The 25,848-nt window shown below is 40.9% G+C and overlaps 1 protein-coding gene and 1 non-coding gene across 6 annotated transcripts; both read left to right on the top strand.

Moving 5' to 3' along the window:
• Positions 1-332: 332 nt before the first annotated feature.
• LOC115579608 (U11 spliceosomal RNA) lies at positions 333-466 on the top strand. Its single transcript, XR_003983700.1, has one exon. It is a non-coding gene; the product is annotated as a U11 spliceosomal RNA (small nuclear RNA).
• An 885-nt stretch (positions 467-1,351) lies between these two features.
• Positions 1,352-15,289, top strand: gmeb1 (glucocorticoid modulatory element binding protein 1). 5 transcript variants are annotated; one of them, XM_030413106.1, is made up of 10 exons: positions 1,352-1,680; positions 3,707-3,896; positions 4,122-4,177; positions 4,300-4,415; positions 6,000-6,103; positions 7,147-7,295; positions 8,591-8,716; positions 8,846-8,983; positions 9,302-9,424; positions 11,923-15,289. In XM_030413106.1, the coding sequence occupies exons 2-10, from the start codon at positions 3,769-3,771 to the stop codon at positions 12,765-12,767; spliced, it is 1,785 nt and encodes a 594-aa protein (XP_030268966.1). In that variant the 5' UTR covers positions 1,352-1,680; positions 3,707-3,768; the 3' UTR covers positions 12,768-15,289. The 5 variants fall into 5 exon arrangements, with proteins under 5 accessions (XP_030268966.1, XP_030268962.1, XP_030268964.1 ...); XM_030413102.1 differs by having other exon boundaries at positions 1,353-1,680; positions 9,287-9,424; XM_030413104.1 differs by lacking the exon at positions 1,352-1,680 and adding an exon at positions 1,753-1,866 and having other exon boundaries at positions 9,287-9,424.
• The last annotated feature ends 10,559 nt before the right edge of the window (positions 15,290-25,848 follow it).

Genomic DNA, 25,848 nt, shown 5'->3' with positions numbered 1-25,848 from the left:
CACAACCCTCGTAGATTTCCCCACATTAACCGAACGCAACACCATGTGAGAGCGCGCACATCAACCAATGAGAGCCGAACATATTGCATTGCCCCGCCTTTATTTTACCCATCATGCTCTTCCCCGACCTAACTCACATATACAACCGCGCTAAAATGTCGATGGCAATTAATTGATTACTACATATTTCGAATAATAGTTGCCATCGTACATCGTTATGATACAATACACCATAAAACACCTGAATATATATGCAAGCTTACAGTCCCTGCACCCCTGAGTGAGAAACATGATGCCGGTGGCCAGACAGTGGGACGTTCAATTGCATCGTTAAAAAGGGCTTCTGCTGTGCTTAGCACGGGTGGGGTGGGGATAACCACTCCACTCGCGGAATCGCCATCAAGAGATTTCGGAAGCACAATTTTTAACATAGGGGAAGCTGGTGATCTACAGTCCCGGCGCCCCGCGCAACTTTGTGAAAGAAAGTATTTAGAGGCAATATCATTGCTGAACTGCAGTAACACTATATCATGCACTTACAGTTACGTCACAAGAAACAGTGGCCTCAAGCAATCTCCGCGACAAACTATGGATTCAGTTCTGCTAAATCAAATCAAATAGATGACCCTCTTTCCAACTTTTGAATGATGAAATGATCTTGTCTAATGCAAAGTTAAATGAACAACCTATATGTTGGACCCGGCTTCAGGCGTTAGGATGAAGCCTTCAGTTTTAGGGATGACACAGCAGTGACTCCCCTTGAGGATCACATACTCTTGAATCCCAAGAGGCGTTTGGGCGCAGACTCTATTATTTTGTTGTTTACAGTGTACAAAAGACTGCATTACACTTCGCCCGAGATCTCACCTCCACTCTTACCGTTTGTTCACCTTCCACCAGCAGCTCAACCCATAACCTGTTCACTCACACACACACACACATACACACACACACACGTATTATACACATTTTACTTCACTTTCATGTGACCATCTTATATTACTTTGAGCTGATAATGGCTGTAAGGGTGATCCGGTAGATATAATGTACTGTATGTGGCTGCAGCTTAGTATTTGTAAAGAATGTATTCTAATACATTTGCATCATCCATTCATGTTTTTAACAGTATGCTGTTGTAGCCATGTACAAATAGAATGTACAACAGCACATACAACAACCTTCCTCACTCTTGTCTCTCATCTGAATAGGGTTCAATTGTATGATATTGTTTGAATTTGTGTGTTATTGCTGTGCTGTCAGTGACCATGATTCCCATTCCTGAGCACACACATGAGAAGGGGCCCATTGCGCTGCGTGGTGTGAGACTCCAAAGCTGTAACCACACTGTCCCATGCCTCACTAGTCGAAGCGTCCGATAGCTCATTCACACACTGCATCGCCAATAATGCGCCAGTGACAACACTGAGTAAGCAAAGCAGAATCGACCAAATCGACGAGATGTAACCTGGTGATCAAACATATAACACAGAGGATGATACCAAACGAGACACACGGTCTCTTTATTCAGGGTCAAAACATCGGTGGCCGCTGATATTCGGGGTTTTGTGAGAACGTGATAACAAGGCGAGCGCTGTTCAGCAGGAAGTCAAGATATATCAGTGGAGTGCGCATGCGCCGCAACTCTCCACAATCTAGGGCTGTGTTTCCCTTCATAAAACGGTAAGGACAAGCTAATATTTTTACTATGTGCGTTTAAATATATTTGGGTGGAGATCGTCACCCGCGCGTCCGATACTGACGGGTGGTTTCAGCCGGGAAGGTTCTAGCTGTATTGCGGAGGGGGTTCAGCCCAGCCAGGCTCGTACAGAATGGAGGGGCAACGCCGTCGCCGTGCCGTTGTTTGCTGTACGTGCCGCCGCACAGGGAGACGTCATTTTGAGGGGGAGCGGAGAGTTAAAATGCAGAGTTACGAAGGGACGTACGGTTCAGAGACAAGCGGCACGTAACCGTCACACTGTAAATGCAAAGCTTTTACCCCTCTAGGACTGTATAGTTCACAGTATTGTCCAGTTTCCCACACGTCAAGTTACGCCCTTGCGTTAGCCATAATGGCTACCGTCGAGCCCTAGTAGCTGTATAGCTGTGTGGGTTCTCAATAGCGAAAAGCAGTCAGGTGGTCAACTTACTGCGGCGGTGATTACCCATCTAACTTTGAAGAAATAGCGGGCTTTACCTCCAAGAAAACTGATGGTTGTTGGGCCACAGTTTTATGCGAACGGGCTGCAAAACCCCACGGCAGTTAGCGTCTCTCGAAATCACGCATAACTGCGGGGTTCAGTCCATGATTTGCGGGGGGAAAGTCTCGTAAACGTTACATCGGCTAAAAATCCGACAGTGTTAAGAACAGTTGTTTCACCGGCATCTCGCACAGCCGACGGAACATGACAATTTCGCACTCGTTATGGTCTTGTGATAAATGTAGCCCCGATGTGCACACCATGAGACACTAAAATAAAATAAAAAAAGTATAAGTTAGTATAAATAGTATAAAATTGTCCACAGTAGTTTATAGACATTGAGACATATTGGACCAGGCAAGTTATGAAAGTATGTCATTTACTGAAAAAAGTAATGAAACGTTTAGCTTTGGGTTAGTGGATATAACGTAACGTCATACGAGATCGATATAACGTTATATTAGCTCGACGAAATGGTAAATGTGATGTTGCTCCCTTGACTAGCGGGACGTTAACATTGGAATGATACATCTCTAACAGAAGTGTGGTTAATGTGTTTCATGTTAGCAGAGGGAAACATGTTTAGTTAACCTTAACATCTTCTACAGCAGATGGTAATACGTTTTCTTCCAGCCCACCTGTTTCAACATGCATATACACACCATGCCTATACGTGCGTTAAAAAGTTCTGTTGGTTAACGTTAGCTGGCTACCTAATGCTAGCTAGCTACCTAATGTTAGCTCGCCCAAGTCTACTTTTGAGAAACTTAACTGCATTTTTAATTTTGGAATAGTGAATTCTAACGGTAAAATAGTATAATGGGCAACCACATGAATTGCATTAAAGGGACATCCACCAAATCACTTTTACATGTCTTTCCTCTAGTGCTATTTTATCCATCTAGACTTTGGGTGTGATTTGACGAGTTTTGGAAATATTAGGCAAAATCATTTGGACTTTATTGTTTGCCCTTTCATGGAGTAATTATTTCATTTTCTCATTTCCAAACCAACAGTAAATTATTTTCCTAGTCAATTTCTCATTCATCGTAAATGCATAGTACAACCAGTCCATTCAGCCTCTCAGGTTTTTCAAACATGTTGAGTTTAGTGAATGTTTAAAGTCACAACCGTGACAGAAACGGCAGTAGGACCTCACACACCTCTCTGAGGGTAGATGTTCCCCAGTGAAGTTAGAAGTCACTGCTGGAGGAATCCATGAGGACCATTTTAGCATTTAACCAGACCCAGCATGCACCTGTTAGTCAGCCTAGTGTTGGGGGGGGCATCCGTTTGTGGTTGCTTGGCATGCTTGCTGGGCCTTGTATCGACCCGGTTATTATGACATTTAACCTTTATATGTTTAGTTATTTATTTATTAAACTAAAAAAACAGGACTGTGCGTCTTAACATTAACAATATGAATGTTACATTTGACACTGAAAAATTGTTGGGCTTCATATCATCTTCCATGGATATTTTTTTGAAATGCGTTCTTCCCTTTTCAGATGAACACACTGGATAGCTGTTGTATGAAAGCTGCCCCCCTCCGTAGTCTACTCTGAGTGTGATGGCAACCACTGAGGAGGTCACAGTATCCATGGGGGAAGTGGTGATGGTGAAGACTGACGGTGAAGGAGACCCAGATGACCCAAATAAGACTCAGGTCATCCTACAGCTTCAGCCAATCACCGCTGGGTATGTACTAAAGCCAGATGCAATATAACTGAGGCTCACTCCAAAACAGTATAACATAACGATCCACAGTGAAGCCGGATGATCAGCTATCATTAGGTTTTGAGAACAGTGGGACAAAGAGTGCTACTCTTAAAGTAGATACAGTGAGAAGATGGGCAATGAATAGACAGTATCCTCTGTGCTACCAAGAAGAAAATGTAAAAAATGCCAAATGTTCTCTTTCAGAGATGAATCTGCTGCTGAAACAGATGCAGCTGTCATGGCTGTCGAAGCACAACCAGGTAAGAGGTTGTCAGAATGATGCTTGGAACATTCAGAAACATTTAAGTGATGTATATAGCAGTTTGGATTACAAAAATCTGGTCTCCTCATGTTCAGATGTTGTATATTTTCATTACTACAGAACAAACTGAAGGAGACGATGTTGAGATCGGCTGTCCCATAACATGCGGCGACTGCAAAGCTGTGTTACTAGTGAAGAAATTTGTGTGCCCAGGAATCAATGTAAAATGTGTGAAGGTAGGTATTCATAGTGTTTTTAAAAAAAACATCCACATTGATGCAAAGTAGCTACTGCACTGGGATTTCACTGTGGGTCTTCAAAGGCTTATCCATATGCTGTTGTGTCTTGAGTGAAATTGGTGCACTTGGTGGACAAGAACATGGCATACTTTTGCAGACATGTCTTGTTTTATCTGTTGCAAGAATTCTTGCACTGTAAGTACCAACAGTAAATGGTAAACTGAAATGTTTACATACTATTGTATTCTGACAAGGGCTACATTTAATGATTATTTTTATTTTGATTAGTCTGCCTGTCATTTCATGATTAAATGTACAGTCTCAATATCAGTCTTCTAATGACTTATTTTGTCCAACTAAACCCAAAGAGTCTTCATTAACTATCATAAATGACAAAGACAAGCAGCAAATTCTTAAATTCATACTATAAATGTCTGACATTTTCATTTGAAAATTGACTGAAACAAATAATTGACTACCAAATAATTGGCAACCACTCTTCTTTCGATCGACACTTTGATTATTTGGCAAATTTTTGCTGCTCTAAGTATGACTAGGAGGATGTTGGACATTGACAGCTTGGATTCCATTCTTAGTATATTTTTAATGACAGAATAGACAAGTTGAGATACAGAGAGGAATTGCAGTGAGAGAGAGAGGCGATACGACGTGCTCCAAAGAATTTGACCAGGAATGTTATGGTTATACTATGTGCATCTGAACCATCTGGCTCCTGGACTCATGGAAATCATTTGATTTTAATTGATGACCCATGTCCCACAATTCAGCTGTGTTTGTAGCTGGAAAAAAGTGGTATTAGTAGTATTTTTATTCAGTCATCACATATGATACAATAAATGTAAACAGTACAGACAGTATAACCAAGGTCAACAGTCTTATTTAGGAAGTAGTGACTAAATAGGCATAGGCAGAAGCAAAAAAAGAGAAGTGTAAGCCACAGAAAAAGATTTGTGAACCATTAAAAAAAAAAAAAGTGAATTGTACATTTCTACATTTATAATTGCATAATTCTATTTAACTCAAACAATAGAAACACATCTCACTTTAATACCTTGTTTATAATGTTTATATGTTAAACTTACAAACACCTCTCAGATCATATATCCTTTCCTGAATTAAAAAACAAAACTTTTGTAGTCTGAGAGTCACTTTAATTTAGCTCTGAGCATTATTTGCATTATTTGCATTATTAATAATGAAACGGAAAGTCATTAAATTTCATACCACAGCCTGTCAAATCAGCACAGAAAAGTACATTTTATTTGACTGACCCTCACAGCCCCCAGTATGAAGCGCACAATTCTGCACCACATTACATCCCCTCAATATAGTAGCTTTAATTTGGCAGGCAGTAAAACACTAATCAGTGTGCAGACATGATGGCAGGAATAAAGATTCTGTCAAGATTTCGACCACAGTATGCCTCTCACTTTTTAGCCAATATCAGCAATACAATACTTGACACATACAGTATCTTATGTTTTGCATTTAATTTATTGTTGTTTTTTTTAACTTGTATTCGTGTTCATTGATTCATGTGATTACTTTACTCTCCACTAGTATGAAGACCAGCTGATCAGCCCAAAGCAGTTTGTGCACATTTCTGGAAAAGCCACGCTGAAGGACTGGAAGAGAGCCATCAGGATGGGTGGAGTCATGCTAAGGTGAGGGGACGTATGTTTGGATTAGTGAGCCAAAATTTCAATATTCTGAATGCTAATTGGGTGCACAACACACAACATTATATTTAGGCATCATTGCACTCTGCATGCAAACTTACATATGTATTGCTGCTGAAGTTATGAGCGGGGATCTGACTCACTTTTTAAATAAATATCCAAGTGATGACAAAATTAAATATTCTGTGAACTAACCAATTGACATTATTCCATCACTGCTGAGCTGTGAAGACAATGATGATAATGCAGCTTGGATTTTCATTAAACCTCCTGTCTCTTAGGCTGATGTTAAAGTCTAATACATGTGGAATGTTCTGGAAGAAATATATAATCATATCAGAGTTACAACAAATGGTGTGGCTACTCATGCATTCTTTATGAAACAGAATATTGTAAAAATTGAAATGGAGCTATTAAAGACACTGTGGTGAACAGTTATCCCATACCTAACACGGTTTCTCTTCGGTTTCAAGGTGCACTAAACAAAGTTATATTAATAAGGTAAACAAAAAGATTATATTAAATGTAAATGGTGTTTCTTTTAGAGATCAGCTAATCGATTAGTTGACTTATCATTGCAGCTATAATTGTTACTGATTTACTGGATACTTGATCCTACTACGAATAACATGAGAACCAGAAATACAATGAACCTTCCTCTCTCAGTGCTCACTGTTGCTGCTACTCATTTAAGGTAATGGTAATGAGAGGTTGGTCTTTTTACATATTTTTTAAAATGTATATATATGTAAATATTCCTTTTTGCTCATGCACTGTTTATGTTATGAGATGCTTTGATTTGTATCTGCTTTTACATTATTAACTACAACAAACAAGTATATAACAAGTAAAACAAGTAAAATAAATAAGTCAACTCAGAAATTGACATATATAAAATGGAATATCAGTTATGAAGCATGCACATATATTTGTGAGTACTGATGGGATCAGTGATCGCTGATCGAACTAAACTTTTCTTTTTCTCTTTCTGTTCTGTTCGGTACTCTTCTTGATTTTTTGCCCTCCAGAAAAATGATGGATTCAGGTCAGCTGGACTTCTACCAGCACAGCACACTGTGCACCAACACGTGTCGCAGCACCAAGTTTGACCTTCTAATCAACAACGCGCGGTTCCCTCCTGACGGCACTGGACTCACCACACCCACGTCCTCTCAAGGTGAGAACACAGTAAGGTCTTGGCTCCACAGAGGTCAGTTTTAAAAAATCTGATGTCAAACAGTCAGGTTGTGTTTGGATTTTTCTTTATCAAGCTCGGCCACAATTTGTCATATGAGTCATTTTTCCTGAATGATGGGGCATTTTGTGACTCTTCATTGTACTTTTGCGGACATTATGACTACAAATAGAAACGCTCCATTCTTAGGTCAGCAGTAGGAATTCAGGCTTATTTCATGTTAGAAAAAATCCCCACCCTGCATTAAACTTTGTCACTTCCATACATGTACCTATATCATAACGGTCTTTTGAAGAAAAAAAATCCAGTATCTGTGGCTGTCAGTTCTCTAATAAGATCATCCAATCAACTCTTTCGGTTTGTATCAATACAGTTGGACAGGTTACCTGTCTGTCTACCTATGTACCAGTGCCAAGTGGATATGTTGCTCAAGCTAGTCACACAAAAGTGGCAGAGAAAGTGCAGCCAGAATTTCCCAATCTCTCAACGTGCTAGCTTGACAGCGGAGAGAATGTTGTTTTCGTTCACTGTGATAATATTAAATGTCTTCTTACATGTGAATGAGACATGAGGTAAGACTGCTTGTAAACGGTAAGTGTTGACAACTGCTTACAGTACACAGCCTTAGAGCCTGTCAATCAGCAGCTTGCTAACTCAGTAGCACAAAGCACACACCTACTGCAGTGAGGAGGAACTGTAGCGACAGGTAGCCTTTTCAGAGTGAGGTACGCTCATGACCACTGTTTTTCTTGTGTTTAAATGATGCATTTGTCAGAGTTGTTTATTTAGTAGATTTAAAAAAGTAAAGCACACTTTTGGAATGTAGCAAACTAGCTGGGTCTTGGCCCTAGCTCCTTTTCACAATATCATTAACACTGCACAAGCTCAAGGATTCAAGCGAAAAATAAAAAGCTGTACTTACCTTGATCGAAAGTCGTCGTCAAACTTGAAATAATTCACATTTCTCAACGAGCAGCTGTTAATTGTATTTAACTGGTCACACAACAACTCTAGCCATTTCCAGAGACACGAAATAAGGGAAATGAATCATACTGAAACTCTCATTGACTTTAAGTTGTAGTCAGAGTTGTCAAAACTCTGAATCAAAAACACACTCTGACTTTCAAAAGTTAAGGGGTCAACTGCCAAAAGTTTGCTGTCAAATTCACACGGTCCTGGGAGTCAGTGCAGTGCATTGGGCTGCTGACCCCCAAAGCCCAGTCGCTGGAATGCCCATGTAACAAGCATACTTTTTTTTCCTCCTCTGTTAATTGCAGCTCAGGTGGTCCTGGGTAATGGCGGGGTGGTGGGTGAGGACCGGGCAGAGATTCTGAGCGGGAAGGCGGACTGGAGCTCAATCTCACTGGAGTCTGCCGACAAGAAGGAATCTAATGAGATCTCAGGTCACAGAGAGCGCACATCCCAACACAGATCATTACTTTCACAGTAATGATGATTTTTATTGGAGATCATACACACAGAGCACAGCAGTGACTGAGACTTGTCTGTGCTGTCTGTCTGTCTGTCCACAGAGGACACGCTGAACTTCTGGAAGGGTATAGCTGACGTTGGTTTGCTGGGTGAAGTGGTGACCAACATCAGCACAGAGCTCCTGGAGCTGCTGAACGGCGTGCAGCAGCGCAGGGAACCGGCTGGCTTACAGGACACAGGTACAGAACAACGCTAATGTGTAGTGGCTGCTGGGAAATGCATCTTCAAAGAAGAGCATATGCAAGACTTAGGGCTCGCTTGAGGGTGCATAAACAAAAAAAAAAATGGAAAGAAAGAACAAATTCAGCTGCTCTTGGAGGCTGATGGCTGAAAAACCAACATGAGAGAGCTTTTAGAAATGGCTACTGTTGGTTTCTCTAACGACTGAATACTTCATGATTGATTGTTTAACAAAAGCTGAATTTGTTCCTCCTTTCTGACTGACCAAGTGACCCTTTGATTGATTGCCGCACTGATCCCAGATTCCTGTCTGGTAGAGGTGGCGGTGCTCAGTAACCTCGCCCAGGTGTTCGGCCTGCTCGACTCAGTCAAGAAGATCCTGGAGAGGAGAAGGCAGCAGACGGATCCCTGCCAGGAGCAGATCCTCAGCACGATCACCAGTGAGTACAGACAGTCACAGTCAGCTTTCCTTGGTTGGACTTTTTCTATGTAAACAGACTCATAACCATCATTCACTCATCATCGTTGATTTTTTAAATTTTTTCTATGTTTATTTCTAACGGAAGTCTAAATGTCAGTGGGCTTTTATTTAGATGCTATAAATCAATAACGACTGTAGAAATAATGATGATGAAAAGTCACACAACAACAAATCCATGTGGCTTTAGTTGCCACAGCAACATGCAAACACGACATACAGTTTTACAAAGAAAAATCACAAATCAAGGTCCACCTACTAGCTTTTTTGTGGCGCTTTCATGCACTCATGGCCATGATGGTGTGAGATAATTTTTTTTCTTTTTCCTTTTCCTTTTTTGTGATGAAGTAGTACAGAAGTACCGAAGTAAGTAAGTTCCTTTTTTAATGCTCATGGCACACAGATCAGAAGCAACAGAAAAGTGCATGTTTGAAACAGATGAGCGAGGTCTGAACAATGATATCATGAAAAGACCTGAAGAACAGGACTGGTTTCTGCAACATGTTTACCAGGCCTTTTCAGCCACTTATTAAGAAAGGACATGTCTGAAAAAATGTAATTGCCAAGGGGCCGGGCCATCAACGTTTCTATAAAGCTCAGCATTTAAATGTGTTAAAACAATGCACTTGTTTTGTTCATTAGTTCTCACAATTGAAAAAGAAACATTCTATATAGGAAATTGCACAAGAAAAAAATGCACCTTTTTATCCTTAGAAATAAGTTGTGAGTTTGATTCTCATAATTTCCCTCTGATTAAACAGCCTGGGTGGACAGTTTTTTGTGCTTACCATCAGACAGAAGTAATGAATTGGACAATAAGCCTCCTAATAAAATGATCAAAGGGCCCAAATTGAGAGGAGGTTGTTCAAGGGTTTCATTTGGCACCACCAGTTGAACAGGTCTGATGCACACCAAAAACCTTTTACAACCTCTTTCAAAGTAAAATAAGCTCTGTATTTCTGTGTGTTTATTTGAGCCAGAATAATTTGCTTGGATGCATAAGATGGATGTAAGTTATAAATACAGTAGGGCATTTTTATTCCCAGTGTGTCAAAACAGTGCCATATTAAAAACATATCTAAAACCTGGCACCTAAATTAGGAAATTAGTTACAAAAACATAAAAGCTTTAGGGGAGAAATGAACTAAAACTTCCAAGTGACATTTATGCAACAAAAACTTCCAAGTACACCAGTAACTGCAGGAAGAAACTAAAGATTAGTGTTGAGAAAACTGACTTGCTTCTCTGACTGGCTTCTTAAGTGGCTGAAGCTCATGAACACTGTAGTATGTGTACCAATGTACCAAAGAGGAAATCATGAAAAGGAAGCAGTGGAAATAACAAAGCTTCTCACTGCTGTGCATAAAGCTTGCCTTGAAGGAGCAACTTGTAGGATATGGCCAGAATTTTAGTTAAAAGTTAAAGTGTGAAGAAACAACAGTGTTGACGTCCTTTCAAAGATGTCTGTATTGAATTGCAGAGATGTCTACTAAAGGGTTTCTCCCTTTCACTGATTAAAGATAAATTAATTGCCTCGTTAATGCAGAGTAGAAATCATTTAATTCAAACTAACCATAAACAAAAACAAAGTCCTCAATTCACCTGACAGGATGTGAAAATATTCCACCTCTACGCCAGCCTCTGTATGTCACAGATATGGATCCTGGCTGTTAAAACTGGCATCTGTCGGTCTCAGTTGCTGTGTTCAGTGCCAGCCTGGTGTCCAGCTGTGTTCACTAGGAGGCCTGTTGACTGAGCGCGGTCAAACAGAGCCTTGTTAACCACAGTGAGTGATCCCAGATCATGGTCCATGCAGCGTCCCATCAGCTGATAGGGCTGCCTAGCTCCACGGCTAACTGAGCTACTTGCTAACAACAGCTAGTAGCTACAGCCAAATATAGCTACACCAAAGAGTATAGTGAGCAGTTAGCAGTTATGCTGCCCCCTATAGTTTTGGAGATACTTTCAAAGTCTGGCCATTTCTAACAATTTCCACCTTCTTAAATTCGGGATGCATCATTTTAAGGATGCCTTGATATGAGATGTATTTTATATATCTCATGAGTTATTATTCATGTTAACATGCATTATCTGTGAATATCTTTTTAGTTAAAAACTATTTTCAGTGTCTTAATTCCTGTCAGCTAGTCATATTCAATGTGATGATGCATCACTGTATGCCGCAGTGACCTGAAATGACTGGTTGTATGAGTTAATGATACTACAGTGTTTGAATACTACCGGTAAATATTAAAAAGGATCGTTGACATCGTCAGTGTTGTGCATGTTTTCAGATCGAACTCGACATTTTCGGGCCTATGTGTGCCCAAGATCTCTGATAAATATTGCTATAACATGTCAATATTAGGACACACAAAATACTATTTTAATTAATATGAAATAGTTGTTGATGAGTTGTCGGTTCACTCAGCCCTCATCCTGTGTTATGTTTGTGTTCAGACCTGGAGGTGCAGTTGGAGGAACAGAGGAAGCAGCAGCAGGTGCGAGCTCTCCTGTCCTGCCCACAACCTGCCAAAAACAAAACTCCCACCAAGCGACAGACTAAGCGACCTCGTCTCCAGCGGCCCGCCTCCACCACCACCCTCCTGACCTCACCCATCAACCAGCAGGCCACCCTGCAGCCCCAGCAGTTCACCGTACTTTCCCCAATCTCTCTGTCCTCTGTGGGTCAGCCATTCACCATGGCAGGCCTGCCAATGGCCACCCTGGCCCAGTCCTCCAACACGGTCACCCTGCTCCCTGCTGGCTCGCAGCTCTTCACGCGCTACATGGTGACTGGAGACGGAAAGGCGGACACCATCACCTTGCACCCCTCCTCGGGCCTTACGCTAGTGGGCACCACCGCCATGCAAGACTCCAGCCAGCTGGGCACGATGTTGAGCCCCTTAGAGCTGGTGCAATTCAGCCAGCAGGCTGGCGGGGCAGAGGTGGTGCCCATAGAAGGCCAGGTGGTGGATGGCACCATGCTGGTGCAGCAGGAGGTGATGCAGGGTGAAGTGGAGGCCGGCCAGGAGCACACGGTAATTGAGATCAACCCTGCTCCGATGGAGCAGGCGGTGGGGGTTATGGAACTGCAGCTGACCGGGGATTCGGGCAGGGACGGGACCACCATGATGGTCCAGAGCGGGATGGAGGTGACGATGGCTGCAGGCGAGGAGGAGACGCAAGTGCAGGAGGTGCAGACTGAGGGGGTTCATGGGCTGCAGCTGGATGAGAGCGGACAGTTGTCAGGTGTCCAGATAGTGGTGATAGGTGAAACTCAGGAAGAAACCAAGGTGAAATGAGACACACCTCCTGTTTTATCCAGCAGAGCAGGTATGGACTCGTACTGAGCGGCCACAGACTCATAAACTGTAAATACACAGAATTTCCAAATCCACAAATTGCCTTGGCATAAGACCAAGAACTAGGGTAGCCATTTTTCCTTTTTTAGAGTGTGTCTGTGTGTGTGTCTGTGTGTGTGTCTGTGTGTGTGTATGTGTGAGTGTGTGTGTCTGTGTGTACATGCTGTGTCAACTCCTTGATGATTTTCATTAAAACAAAGAGGCATCACAACATAGAACACACTGTATGCTTCTGATTGTTATGTATACAAAGGATAAATTCTGTTTATTACAACTTGGGTCAATATTAATAATTGTAATGTTGGCTATCGTTTCTAGCTGTAGTAATAAAATTGCATTCACCAAGTTAATTACTGTGATGTGAGGATGTGTCCGTGTCTCTAAAGAAATTAAGAAGTCGGGCGGTTAGTGTTAGGGCCTGAAATATGAGTAGTCAGACCACAGGACCAATTTTTATTGATCTCCAGATCTATTTGGAAAGAAAGCATCAATTTTAAACATCTATCACAGTTTGATCTTACCATAGTCGTGAGCAAACAATTCTCCTGTACAATGATGCATTATTACCAACATTTTAAGTTTACTTACTTTTGGTTTTATCCCCAAATATAAAAGGGTAGATCAGAGTTTTGCAAAACCCTTTGCCACTGACCCCTGAGAAAACTGATTTGGCAACAAAAGTTTATAATGGAACTTTAAATGTGTAATAACCATGAGTTTGATCTATTGAAATTATCTGTACTATAAAAAAAAATGTGAAGAACCCATGGTATAGCTACTCTGCATTGTTTACAAAAGGGCTGCAACTAACGATTATTTCTGTTGTTGATTAGTCTGATTATTTCCATCATTCAACAATCAATTGATTGATTATTTTGATGTTAACACTGTATAATAACCATATTTTATAAATGATAAATTCATAGTTAATTAAACTTAAGTAAAAAAAATAATTTCAGTCTTAAACAATGAAATTCTTAGAAACCATTTATTAAGACATTGTAACAGTTTATAAACATCAGTTTCATCTTTACAAAGACTATACAAATGATGTTTGTAGACAAACTACACAGTATTTATTAACCATTTACAAAGTATTATAGACACCAGTTGCAACTTCACAAAAAAACAATAGCTTAATAAATGGTTTGTAAAACATTTTATTGTTAGCCAACAGAAATAGCTATTAACTAAACTTTAATTAACTAAATTATGGTTATAATGGAACGGTACAGTTCAGTCTAAAATAACAAAAACGCTCAGTAAGGCTGCTTCTTTTGTCCAACAGTCCAAAATTCAAAGCCTCTGTCATTAAATCAAAGAGAAGTCCAGAAAAAAAGAAATACTTGCATTAACAAGCTGGAACCAGCAAATATTTGACATTCTTCCTTGAAAAATGACTGACGTGATTAATTAAAATAGTTGGCAAATATTTTTCTTCTTTGACTCACTGACTAATTGTTGCGGCTCTAGTGTACACATTGCCTGATTGTCTGACTGCTTGCGTTTTTCACACCATCTGATTTTTATCAAAGAGATGTCCGTGTCATCCCAGATACCAGCAGCGACCTTGGTTCAGTACATTGTCATTAAAACCGACAGAAACGATGGCCAAAGCTACAAAGTTACCTGACCTGTAATAACCTGTATTTATCTTTCAAGCATCCGTGAACAACCTGAGGACAAGAGAATGCACTGTAACTCTGTAACTAAGTCTACATGCAGGGCTTTAATGGTGCTGACGGTTCATCACTTCACGTCCTCTCATATGGTATCAGTAGCAGCAGGCTGCTGATCCGACTTATTACCAGTAACAGTGTTGCCGTCACTTGGGCTGGGATTAATTGCACTGTCTATTGTGTTGTAGTATCGCATCAAAGCTGTATTGTTTTTGCACTGTGCGTCGTCCTTTTAGGACTACAGGAAGATGTTTGCAACAATGCCTGCTCTCTTAACATTTCTTTGAGAATGTGGCCACACTGTTGGCTGTGCAGTGTTTTTTTTTCTGTGCATAGTTGAATGGAAGCTCCTCACTGGAAATGCATCGCTCATGCACTTAATTTTCTCAGTGGTTTTCTTACTGATTTTATTCAGAAACTCCATTTATTTTTCTTTAATGTGTTCATCTATTTCTTTCTCTCAGTATGATAGGTAGTGTGAGCTGCTGGGCTGATTGTTTAAGTCAATATATAAAACCATATATATATAAACTTAATGTCAAACTTGGTATGCCTGTATTTTACACTTGTAAAGTAGTGTCATATTTATTAGTTCCCAAACCGAAGAGATGAGCCTCTGTTAAAGGTGCAAACGTGGATTAATTTATGCTCCTGGCTGTAGTTCACATCAACAAAGACCTGTTCAAGACTTGTGCATTTCAGTAATTTAATTTAACAAATGAGGGTATTTGCATACTGACTTTGTAATGTGTTTTAATATCGGATTAAAACAAAAAAAACAAATGTGAGTGGTTATGTCGGTGATTGTCCACCAGAGAGTGCTGTGCGCTAACTCCACTACGGGCTGAAAGTGGAGATGGAGGGTTTACAGCTGCATTTATAGATGGTGGAAGTAGTCTAGTGCTGTAATCTCTGACTTCTCTATGTGTCAGGTTTATTGCGGTCTGTGGTGTAATCTGCACTGTCATGGGTGCTGTCTGTGATGGGCAGACCTTCTCTGGAGGCTGAGCCGTGCTGACAGGGCACCAGGGCTCGCTGGTTATTACATTTCGCTCTTCTCGTAGCGCCTAATACTCCCAGACAGGCTGTATGAGGGGAATGGCATGAGGATTTGGGTTATACAAGCACAAAAACAGGCACATTCATAGGAGTGGCTGTGGAGAACAAAAGAAAAAACATCCCGACATCAGCAAGCTGAATGTGAAGCCGCTGGGGGCCAGGTGAGTGCTAAAAGGTTGAGAAACTGAACAGCAGGGGTCATTGTGTGGTGTAGGAAGAGAGGATACACTGTCCGAGTAAATTAGGTAGTTTCATAGACTGTGGATTGGGTTTCCTCACATGTTGCTCACAAGACAAAGAAAGGCAGGAGCAGCAGAAGCGTTGGTTACATGACTCAAAGACTCCTGAGGGTTTGCAAGGTTGTTAAAATAAAGGCCAACATGCTGAGGCTTTTCAGCATCACCTCAGCTACGGCACATTTTGGTTAGAATACAGATGCGTGTCACCTTGCAGACAGGACTATGTCTTATAGGCAGGGAGGCTTTGAGCTCTATCCATAGCAGGAGAGCAGGAGAACAGGCTCATGAATAAACTGTCATCATATCCCAGCAGATGTAACACATACACTTGACATACAAATGGAGTGATTGAGTCGAACCATGTGTTGGGTAAACAAAGTGTTTCATCTGGCCTTAAATACAATTTGTTTACAATTTCCAGGATCATATACTGTATAGGCAATATGTATATAATTTATACGAGATAAGACAGCCTGCTAATGAACTGGCATTGTTAAAGAGTCTAATGAGGCTCTTTAAGCTTTATCCACTACTGCTGTCACTTTTTCAAAAAGGACGAGTTCAGATGACTTTGAACGAACATGTCATTTGTTCAAATTAATTAGAAAATAAGCCAGACCATGTTTGAGTCCGAGATAAAGTGAGCTGAGACTGTCACAGAAGCGTGTGGAAGGTGAGAGTGTGGTACCCTTCACTACAGCCTACAGTGTTCCACTTGTTTCTGGTCTCTGCTGCCTCACTTTGATTTGTTGTGTTATAGAGTCATTAAGAGCCGAAGTCGAGCCCCGTCCGGTTTGCCTCATGGGACCTTTATTTGGACGTCATCTGGTGGAATGTTCACCAACACCAATTAATTCAATCTTGCAGAACTGGTTCTGTATATTAGCTTGCTCGCAGAACTAATGAACTATCCTTTTATGGAGCTGCAGTTTACAGTATGTCCAGATTTATTGTGATTTTTACGGAGCCCCGTGGTAACATGGATGTTTCTTTTTAATTAAAATGCTTATGTATACTAATATACGAATATCTTAGAATTTGTACATTTGTGAGAGTGGAAAGCCCAAAAGCGGTCGGTTAAATAGAGGTTTAAGAAATAACATTGCAGCAGTGATTACTGCCAGTCAGGACAAACTCTGTTGCAGGTAACCAGTCCTAAAAAGTAACTAGGCCTTCACTCTAGAACAGTGAAAAAAACATTTTTCTCAGCTCAACAAACCTGGAATATTATCTTATTTTTACATTTTAATTTTTTTTAAATAAAAAATTAGGCTTTATATGGACCCCAATGCTTTTCTTGTGAGGCCTGTACTACTTTGCCCCTGATTTAATCTAAACTGGCGGGTCTTTTTTTAAAGGCAAAGCCGTGGGATCTATATTTGCGACTCATGGAGACTTTTTCAAAGTATGTCCCCAATCGGAAACAAAATATCCAAAAGAGAAATTATCAAAAGGCTTAGTTAGCAGAATTCCACAGTGACTTTTCAGCCATATCATTGCCTTGTAGTGCTGACATGGCCAACATGGTCGCAAACAATTGCCTTCTTCTGCATCCAACAGAGACATACCAGTATCAGCATCCATTTGAAATCATATTTTGGAAAGCTAACAAATGAAAGTCCAGTATTCACTCACCTTGTCGCTCTAATTTGGTCTGCATCAACTGCTGAGAAAAACAGGCTATCTGGCTCTAGCTAGTTACCTAAGCTAACTTTGTCTGCTGTTTGGAGCATGGGCAGCAGGGGAACGTTCGGTGACCGAGTTTCAAGCATGTAGAAAACCAAATGATGATCTAAAATAGCTGTGGGGAACTGCATTGGATTCTCTGTGGGTTCATCATTATGGCCGATGCTTCTCACATTACAGGTAAGAGTTTGATCTCTTGTAGTCCAGTGGGGTAGTGCACAGATTGAATAATACCGTTACCGAGGTGATAAAAGCACCAAATTTTACATGAAGTTTCTTTAGGACCTCCCGAATGATTTCAGCCTAGGAGCCCAGCTGAAATATTGAAATTTTGTGTCAAATCAGTTACAAAACAATATCCAAGAAAAACGTTTTTTGTTTTTTTTTCCTCTCAAGTTAAATTTTCATGCTAACGGCCTTTTAAGACCATTGAATAAGCTTCCTTTTGTTAATTTGTGCTCAGGCCAGTAGATCTTCCAAATTATAAGTGTAAAATAGGGTACCAAGACTCCTTAGACCCCAAAAAACCTCAAAAAGCCCTGTATAATATAGGCAGAATTACGAAAAAAGACAGCCAAAATTGCTCAAATGTTAAGAGATCTTGGTTTTCTCTTTTATTGTTCAATTCAACTTTAGCTCATTCATATAGCTATCTACTGAGTTCATAGTTTGGCCATTAGTTTTATGTTAGGCTGCATCACATCACATTAAATGCTATTTGTGTGTGACAGAACATAGCTAGATGTACTTCCATTCACTACATTTGACCAGCCTCTTCTTGCTCTGGCAAAGTTAGTGCAATGGAAATGGCCAGAGACACATGGTGAAAGAGTTCATGTAGTTATGCTAGGTGGATTACACACAGAAATGGCCCTCTGGAATAAACTTGGCGAACTCTTAGAGTGCTATGGTTGGACGACAGCACTCACTGAAGCAGAAGTAGCACCTTCTGGAAAGGCTGACTCATTTCTGAAAGCAGCACACCAAACTTGCACCAGGCATGCCCACCAAGTCACTCTACTGTCACTTCACAATCTACAGCAGGAAGCTTTTAGGCATATTGCTGGCCCTAAAGATGAAGATACCTTTATCGCTTGGAGAAATGGCGTGCTGAAGAAGAGTCCAACGCTCATTTTTGAGCTCACAGAGAGAAGAACTTCCTTCTATATGAAGAAGTTTTAGAAGAACTCATCTCTCTATTATTTGCCTTGGACCATACAAACAATACAAGATAGGTGTCTGTCCACATCAGGGACATGAAGTATTTGCCCAGCACCATCAAAGATGAGTTTAAAAAGCATTCACACTGGAGAATCCTAAGAATCATGTACAGTGTCTTTCCCCACAGAAGACATTTAAAAGACATGTAGCCACCCTGTCTGAAACTATTAAAAAAGAATGGGCAACCCTTTCTTGGATGATCTTTAAGATCTAGTCACTCTTGACAGCCGTAACTGTGCAAATGGATCTGTGGCTAAAACAGTGTTTATCTTAGAAGATACAGGCAATACCAACAAGGCGCAGCCAATCCATCCATGATCCAATCAAGAGGAACTTGTTGCAAGTCTTCAAGCAAACTCGACACCAGACATTACCTACACACGGGAAGAAGATTAAAATGCTCCAGAACAACGTGACACTCTTTGGTCATCTGTATGTTGCAATGCAAAGCCATGAGAGTGATTTGGATGAATACTTTGCACATGAAGTACAGTCCTTCCCTCCTTCCCTCTCTGACTTTCGAGAGCTTCACCTGCCAGGCACAAAGTCTGACTTACTTCAATGCCTTGAGCACCCTGGGCAATCACAGCCACCCTCGTGGATGGAGCGTTCATTGTCCACAGTCTGTCTACTTATACAGTGAACACATTTAATGAATATGCAAGTAATATTTTCATCCCTTATCTGCAGAGGCAGCTATAGGATACAAAGAGGTTGGATATTGTATGGGATACATACATCTCGGACAGTTTGAAGCAGTCCACACATCAAAAGAGAGGTCAAGGTGTACGCAGGAAAGTGTCTGGCCAAACAAAGCTGCCAGGCAATTGGATGGATTTCCTACGTGATCCAATGAATAAGAAAGAGCTTTTTGCCTTTCCGACATAAAAGACTGAAGAGTTCAACTGGCCCCCAGACAAATTTCTGTATATCACATAAGGGCAAGCTATATCTTCCTTTGGTTCCAGCAGCACCATGAGCAGTAGTAATCATGAAGAGGCAGACACTCGGATTGTGGTTCATATACAGCATGCCCTGAAGCAAGGAGCAAAACCTTTCCATGTGGGTACTGTGGACACTGATGTCGTTGTGATTCTTGCAGGTTTTTTCCATGATTTACTTGTGATTCAACCTATGACTGATATCTGGGTGGCTTTTGGCATGGGCAAAAAGTACAGATTTTACCATATCAATAGCATATGTAAAAGTCTGGGTAAGGACAAGTCTCAAGCACTGTTGATGTTCCATGCCTATTCAGGGTGTGATTCAACATCTGCTTTCAATGGGAAGAGTAAAAAGTCAGTTTGGTGGGCCTGGCAAGCCTATGATGAAGCCACTGAGGTATTTGCTTCCCTTGCCGGAAATCCATTCCAAAAATTTGTGGCAGTTCCAAAAGCTTGAGAGACTGACTGTCATCTTGTATGACAAGTCCAGTCCTTCAAGCTCCATTATCCAGACGAGGAAAGAACTCTTCTGCCATGGGAGTAGGACAATGGAGACACTGCCACCCACCCAAGATACTCTGCTGCAGCACATCAGACAGGCAGTTTGTCAGACTGGGATCTGGGCGACCAGCACACTCTCACAGCAAGGTATTCCTTCTCCAAGGGACTATGGATGGACCAAGGAATCAGGGACATGGGAACCAGTTTGGATGACACTTCCAGAAATCCCCACAGCCTGCAGAGAACTTATCAAATGTTCCTGTAAGGGGATTGTTCCACCTGCAAATATGGCAAAGCAAATCTAGACTGCTCACCACTTTGCAAAAGCAACTGTAACGACTCATAATTATCAATTCCAGGGCCAATAAAGATTATACTTTTTCAATACTTTGACATGTACTGAAGCTTTAGTTATGTAAAAGTTCATAAACAGAAATAAACATATAAAATGTTAACTTCAGGACCTAGTGTTTTGTTGTTTTTTTTCACTGTTTTATAATACTTTTAAGATGTTTGCTAGATTTGTTTGAGAAATAATCTTCAAATAAAGAAACCTAATAATTATAACCTGTAGCTCGAATTTAGACCCCAGGAAACAAGAACTGTGGTTACTCTGGCCTATTTTTTGTGACAATGCACAAGCAGCTCCTGACAAAGCAAGAATTAAACCTTTCTTATTAGCCATAAATGGCAATTATAGAGAAGCAGTAATGGCTGGAGCTGCTGCCAGTAGATTTTATGAACCATCTTCACCCCACTTTTAATCCCTGTGGTATACAATTTACTGATGTAACATTACTCCATTTCTGGGTAACAAAATCTTGCAGGTGTTAAAAAAAAAATATATATAGACAGCTCTTCTCTGCCTCTCGGGGTTGCCAGATCACAAAGTTGCCAGGTGCAGCTGTAGGGCAGAGCAAGGCAGGTGGAACTGAAGAATAAAACACCTTTACCCCTGTCTAGTAAAATGACACAAGTCTAAAGCCCCAATTTCGGCCCCAAGAGAATGAAATGTTCCTCATACCATACAGTTAAAACATATGCTGTAGATTTTGCTACTAGACCAGAAACCTGCAAGAGTTCCCTTTAAATGTAAATGTTAAAGGATTATTCTGGTAAAACAACAACTTGGGTTTAGTTCTGTGGCTTTGACCATGTTTTAACAGTAAAGATTACATTGTACTCTACATGCTTACATTGCTATAACAGTAACATGGAAACAGTTTATCCAGATTATAAACAACTTGAATTCAAGATCAATCTGAAATGACAAAACATCAATATCAATCCGTCAGTGCACTTTAAAGCCTGGCAACCCCAGCAATTATCTTGGGCCACAATGTTATTAACTGATAGGACAATGGCTAAAACTAAAAATCCACTACCTATGTCTTATTTCCTTAACGTATCTCCCAAAAGATGGCACACGAAGACCAAAATGGAAAGAGGTAATTCTCTGAGAATCATGGGAGTGCTCAGTTGGCATTTCATCTATGTAAGTGGACATGATGGTTGTGCTAGAGGTGAAGATCGGTTTATTTCATGGCACGCTGCCCAGTTAATATTTCCTGAGAATCACTGCATATTTTGTCTTGATTAAGAATCCAAAAACATTAAAATTCTTTCTTTGCAGACCATGACCATCCACATCAAATGTGATGGAAGTGGGTGACATATGTTTTCAATATAAAGTCAGATTTCAATCGCTCAAAAGGCCCTTAATTGGACCTGATGGTGATACTAATAAAGAGGACAGATAGTCAGCAAATTCATCTAGTTGGGAACACAAATACCTGAGTTTAACTTGATATATACCTAGAAGTGATGTTATTCAGAGAGACTAAAGCAGTACACAAGGTCACTTCTTCTTCCATCTGCGTGCTCCTGGCCTGGGTTCTAGGATAACTTCAGCTGACTAACTTGGAGAACTTTGCTCAATGGGCCGTGGAGCAGTTGCGTGTTCCAGCCTGTTTGTTGGTAACGTTTGAAACTCTCGCCAAAATGCAACCTAGGCTTTTTTTGTGAATGTATATGAGTCAAACCTTCGTGTAAAAGCATAATTACGACGAAAGAGGCACTTTTAAGATTTACCGTATTTTCGTTTTCGGGTCAAACTCATTTTCAATGGGAGTGCTTGGGGCAAATTAGCAATAGCATCAAAATAGCTATTTTTATAACACTAAGAAGGCGCGACACAAGATGAAGCTTTGCTCGTAGTATCACCAGGGTCTCTACACATGAACACGAGCATTGAGAACGTTGTTTACTAAAAAGAACGTTTTTGAACAACTCACATTAGCATAGCTTGTTCCGCTCGCAACCATCATGGCAGCCGAGAAGTATCGATCTCAGAATGCAATGTAACCTGGAGGACAGTTAAGGTGGACCTCTACTGTCTTCCGGCAACAACTATCCACGCGATATCTAACGTGACTTTTTCGGCTTTTGATTTTAGTATTGTTTCTTATATACGGCTCCTTTTTCAACTTCAAGGTCAATATTGTTTTTCGCCAACGACAAAACAGTGAATTATCCGTGCATTTATATGGAACTAAGCTGTAGGAGCGGTCCACCTTAATTCACCTCCATGTTACGTCACATTCGGAGTTCGACACTTCTCACTGGCAGGAAGGCGGCGAGCAAAGTTTCATGTTGTGTTGAGCCTTCTTAGTGTTTTGAAAATAGCGATTTTGTTGCTATCACTAATTTGCCCCAGCACTCCCATTTAAAATGAGTTTGACCCGAAAACGAAAATGCGGTAAATCTTAAAAGTGCCTCTTTCGTCATAATTATGCTTTTACACGAAGGTTTGACTCATATACATTCACAAATAGTCTAGGTTGCATTTTGGCGAGAGTTTCACTTTAAGTAACATTTGCACGATACAAACCTAAACAAGCTTGCAGCACTTACCTTTTCTTTTTAATGTTTTGTTCCCGACACTATTTTGCAGGGACACCGTCGCTACGTCCTGGCCAGACCTTTCTCCAGTGCCGACAAAGGGCTGTGGAGATTTCTCTCAACCTAACCAAACTGCAAGTTCTGGGCTCATGTCGTTTTGGGAGTTATTGGAAATCAGCCTACAGTATACTCACTTGTTTAGATGCAAGGATGTGTTGAATCCATCACAGTATTATATAATATACTGTGCCATGTGTTTTCATCTGATAAACTTTCAAACTCATGGATGTGTGACTCAAACCAGCCTTCCAGGATTGTATCTCAAAGTCTCACTGCTACTGAAATAACACACTCCCACACAGTGCTGTTTTTGGTCTGAACACCTGTTTAGCTGTTTAGTATTTTCTACATCAATGTGAAGGTGATACAGCCATTGAATAATAACTGCTGAATCCGAAAAAAAACAAGACCACAAAATATATGTTGTTTAAATATGAAAAACCAAAGAAAATAAGGAACACATTCAAATCAAATGCTAATACCCATTTATTCTAAAAAGGGACCTTCAGTGCCAGTGTGACACTACTAAAACTACTGACACAAGAAGCTGAGCTGTTGGTGGGCTGCTAATCCAAACTACTGTATCATCCCACACACTCCAGTCAGTCTTGCTTGAAGGGATTTCTGGCTCTGAGGACCGCTGTGTTTACAGCGCAGACAAAGAGGATTGTCAACCTTGTCTGATTTTTTTTGGGCAACTGAGTCTGTGAAGAGAACTAATAAAACTCTGGCAGCCTGTGCCACCATGTGCCACCCCATCTCTTCGCTCTGCCAGCCATGTTGGTGCGCGCCAGCAGCAGAAGGTGCAACTTCCCTTCTCCGGGGCCTTGACAAGCAGACGGGGAGGGGAAGGGCCCCTGTGAGCGATGGCAGGAGCTCGCCTGATGGACAGAGGTGTTAACCCCATCGTCGGGCAGGGGGAGATAGCGGCGTTCTTGTTTACACACACCGAGGCCGGATTGTCACCTTGTCTGTCAGGGAAACATCCTATCTGCCGCCTCTTATCTCGCCAGGAGACAGCCAGCTACTCTGTTGGGGAGATCAGCTTAAGCCTCACATCACCATAAATCATTTCCCTCAGCCATACCATTGTTGCTTTTCATGTTATTTTTCCCTTCACTAGTCCAGATACTGCTGCTCCACTGTCCTTAAATGGCCTCCACTCTTATGCACTCAAGTATTGCTTGACAGTGAACCTATGCCCTGGTGCACCCACGAGGCACTGAAGTGTATACATTTCCATAAAAGCTGCTCCGTTAGATGAAAACTTTCATAAGCATTTTTGTTCTTTGTTGAGAAGTGTGCAGCCTATTCATCAAGGAACGTCGTAAATGTCCTGTTTTTGCTAATAAAACGTGTTGGTTGTTAATCTCTTTGAAGTATTTAAACAGTTTAAATGCTGCAACCTTGCACAGAGAATATTCTCAAAGCAGCATAATGGATCTTAATTGTTTAATTGACACAAGTTCCGAAGAATGCTGAACACTCTGAAATAGCCCGAAATATGGCCACTGTATGACAATTAACACATTTGTTAGCTACAATGTGAGCTGGCTACAGGAATGCACCCGACAGGTAAACATGAATTCAAATAAAGTTCTGCAAGAAGGAGGCACGCTGGAGTAAACGAAGCACACAATGCACAAGGAGAGTTGATGGGAGCCTGAGGACGTGAAGAGGCAGCGTGGATGTGCCGCAGTGGTGATGGACAGTTATTCTAGATATATATTTCAAGGACTGAGGGGGTGGGATCAGCAGAGAGAGAAGTCCCAGGCGCTGAACATTTTCATAAATTGATGACTGCTATTGTAGGAAGCCTAAGTGGAGAAACAAATTGATGAGTGGGAAAGATGAGGATTTCGAAAGGAGCCAAGGCTCGTCCGTCTCTCATTCTCTCGTTAAAATGCAGGAGATAAAATGTTATCAACCGCAGAGTGGGACTTCCCATTTAAAATTAAATAAGACCAATTTATGGTGTCAGACAGATAAGGACGGAAACGGCAGATCATGAAAAAAGGAGAAGAAAAGTTCCTGGCTGTGCTGTGGCCAGTCAAAGGAGCTCCTGTACGCATAGATGCCTTGTATGAGAGTACGTATGACTGTATGTGTGTGTATTTTTGTACACATGTTTCCTTTTTATTTTACTAACGATTAGTCACAATCAACCTGGTCAGGCACAGAAGCAAATCATGCCCATGAATTACTCACAGCACACAGTGGGTGTTGGCTGTAGCTTGAAAAATATTTCAAAGCATGAACAACGTGAGTGCAAGGCAAACAGTATTGTATCTCTTGTGAAATGAACAAAACGTCAGTAAAAATCTATTTTTATATATTTTCCAAAAACATGAAGTGTATTGATTCTCTCACAGAAACTGGAGCAGCAAACAGGAATACAGTACGGAGAAAAAGGCTAGATGAGGGATAGACTAAAGCAGTTTAACACAGTATTGGCAATCTTTTTTGTTACAATTCTAATGGTGAGAAGGTGAAATTATTATCTTTTTTTTTTTTCAAAGGGACTTATGTTTGGGTACTTTCTGCTACATTCACAGAATCTATTTCAATCATAATCTATTCTATGAAGTGGAGTGCTGATGATGAAATCAGGAGTCTCACAGCCTGAGGAAGCCTGAAGCTGCTTCATAGTCTGGTGGTATGGCAGCGGATACTTTTACGCGTTTTTCCAGGCAACCGCAGGGTGAACCGACTGTGGCTTGGGTAGGTGTGT

The sequence above is a fragment of the Sparus aurata genome, chromosome 3 (assembly GCF_900880675.1).
Source record: "Sparus aurata chromosome 3, fSpaAur1.1, whole genome shotgun sequence".
In the NCBI taxonomy this organism is placed as follows: domain Eukaryota; kingdom Metazoa; phylum Chordata; class Actinopteri; order Spariformes; family Sparidae; genus Sparus; species Sparus aurata.
This window is presented reverse-complemented; position numbering and strand designations above follow the sequence as displayed.

What these genes read in the sequence shown, in the direction of transcription:
- gmeb1 (XM_030413102.1), top strand. Translation starts at nt 3,769, where the DNA reads ATGGCAACCACTGAGGAGGTCACAGTATCCATGGGGGAAGTGGTGATG. An exon ending in TCAATGTAAAATGTGTGAAG is followed by an intron (nt 4,416 to 5,999) that starts GTAGGTATTCAT and finishes ACTCTCCACTAG; the next exon opens with TATGAAGACCAGCTGATCAG. An exon ending in ATGGGTGGAGTCATGCTAAG is followed by an intron (nt 6,104 to 7,146) that starts GTGAGGGGACGT and finishes TTTGCCCTCCAG; the next exon opens with AAAAATGATGGATTCAGGTC.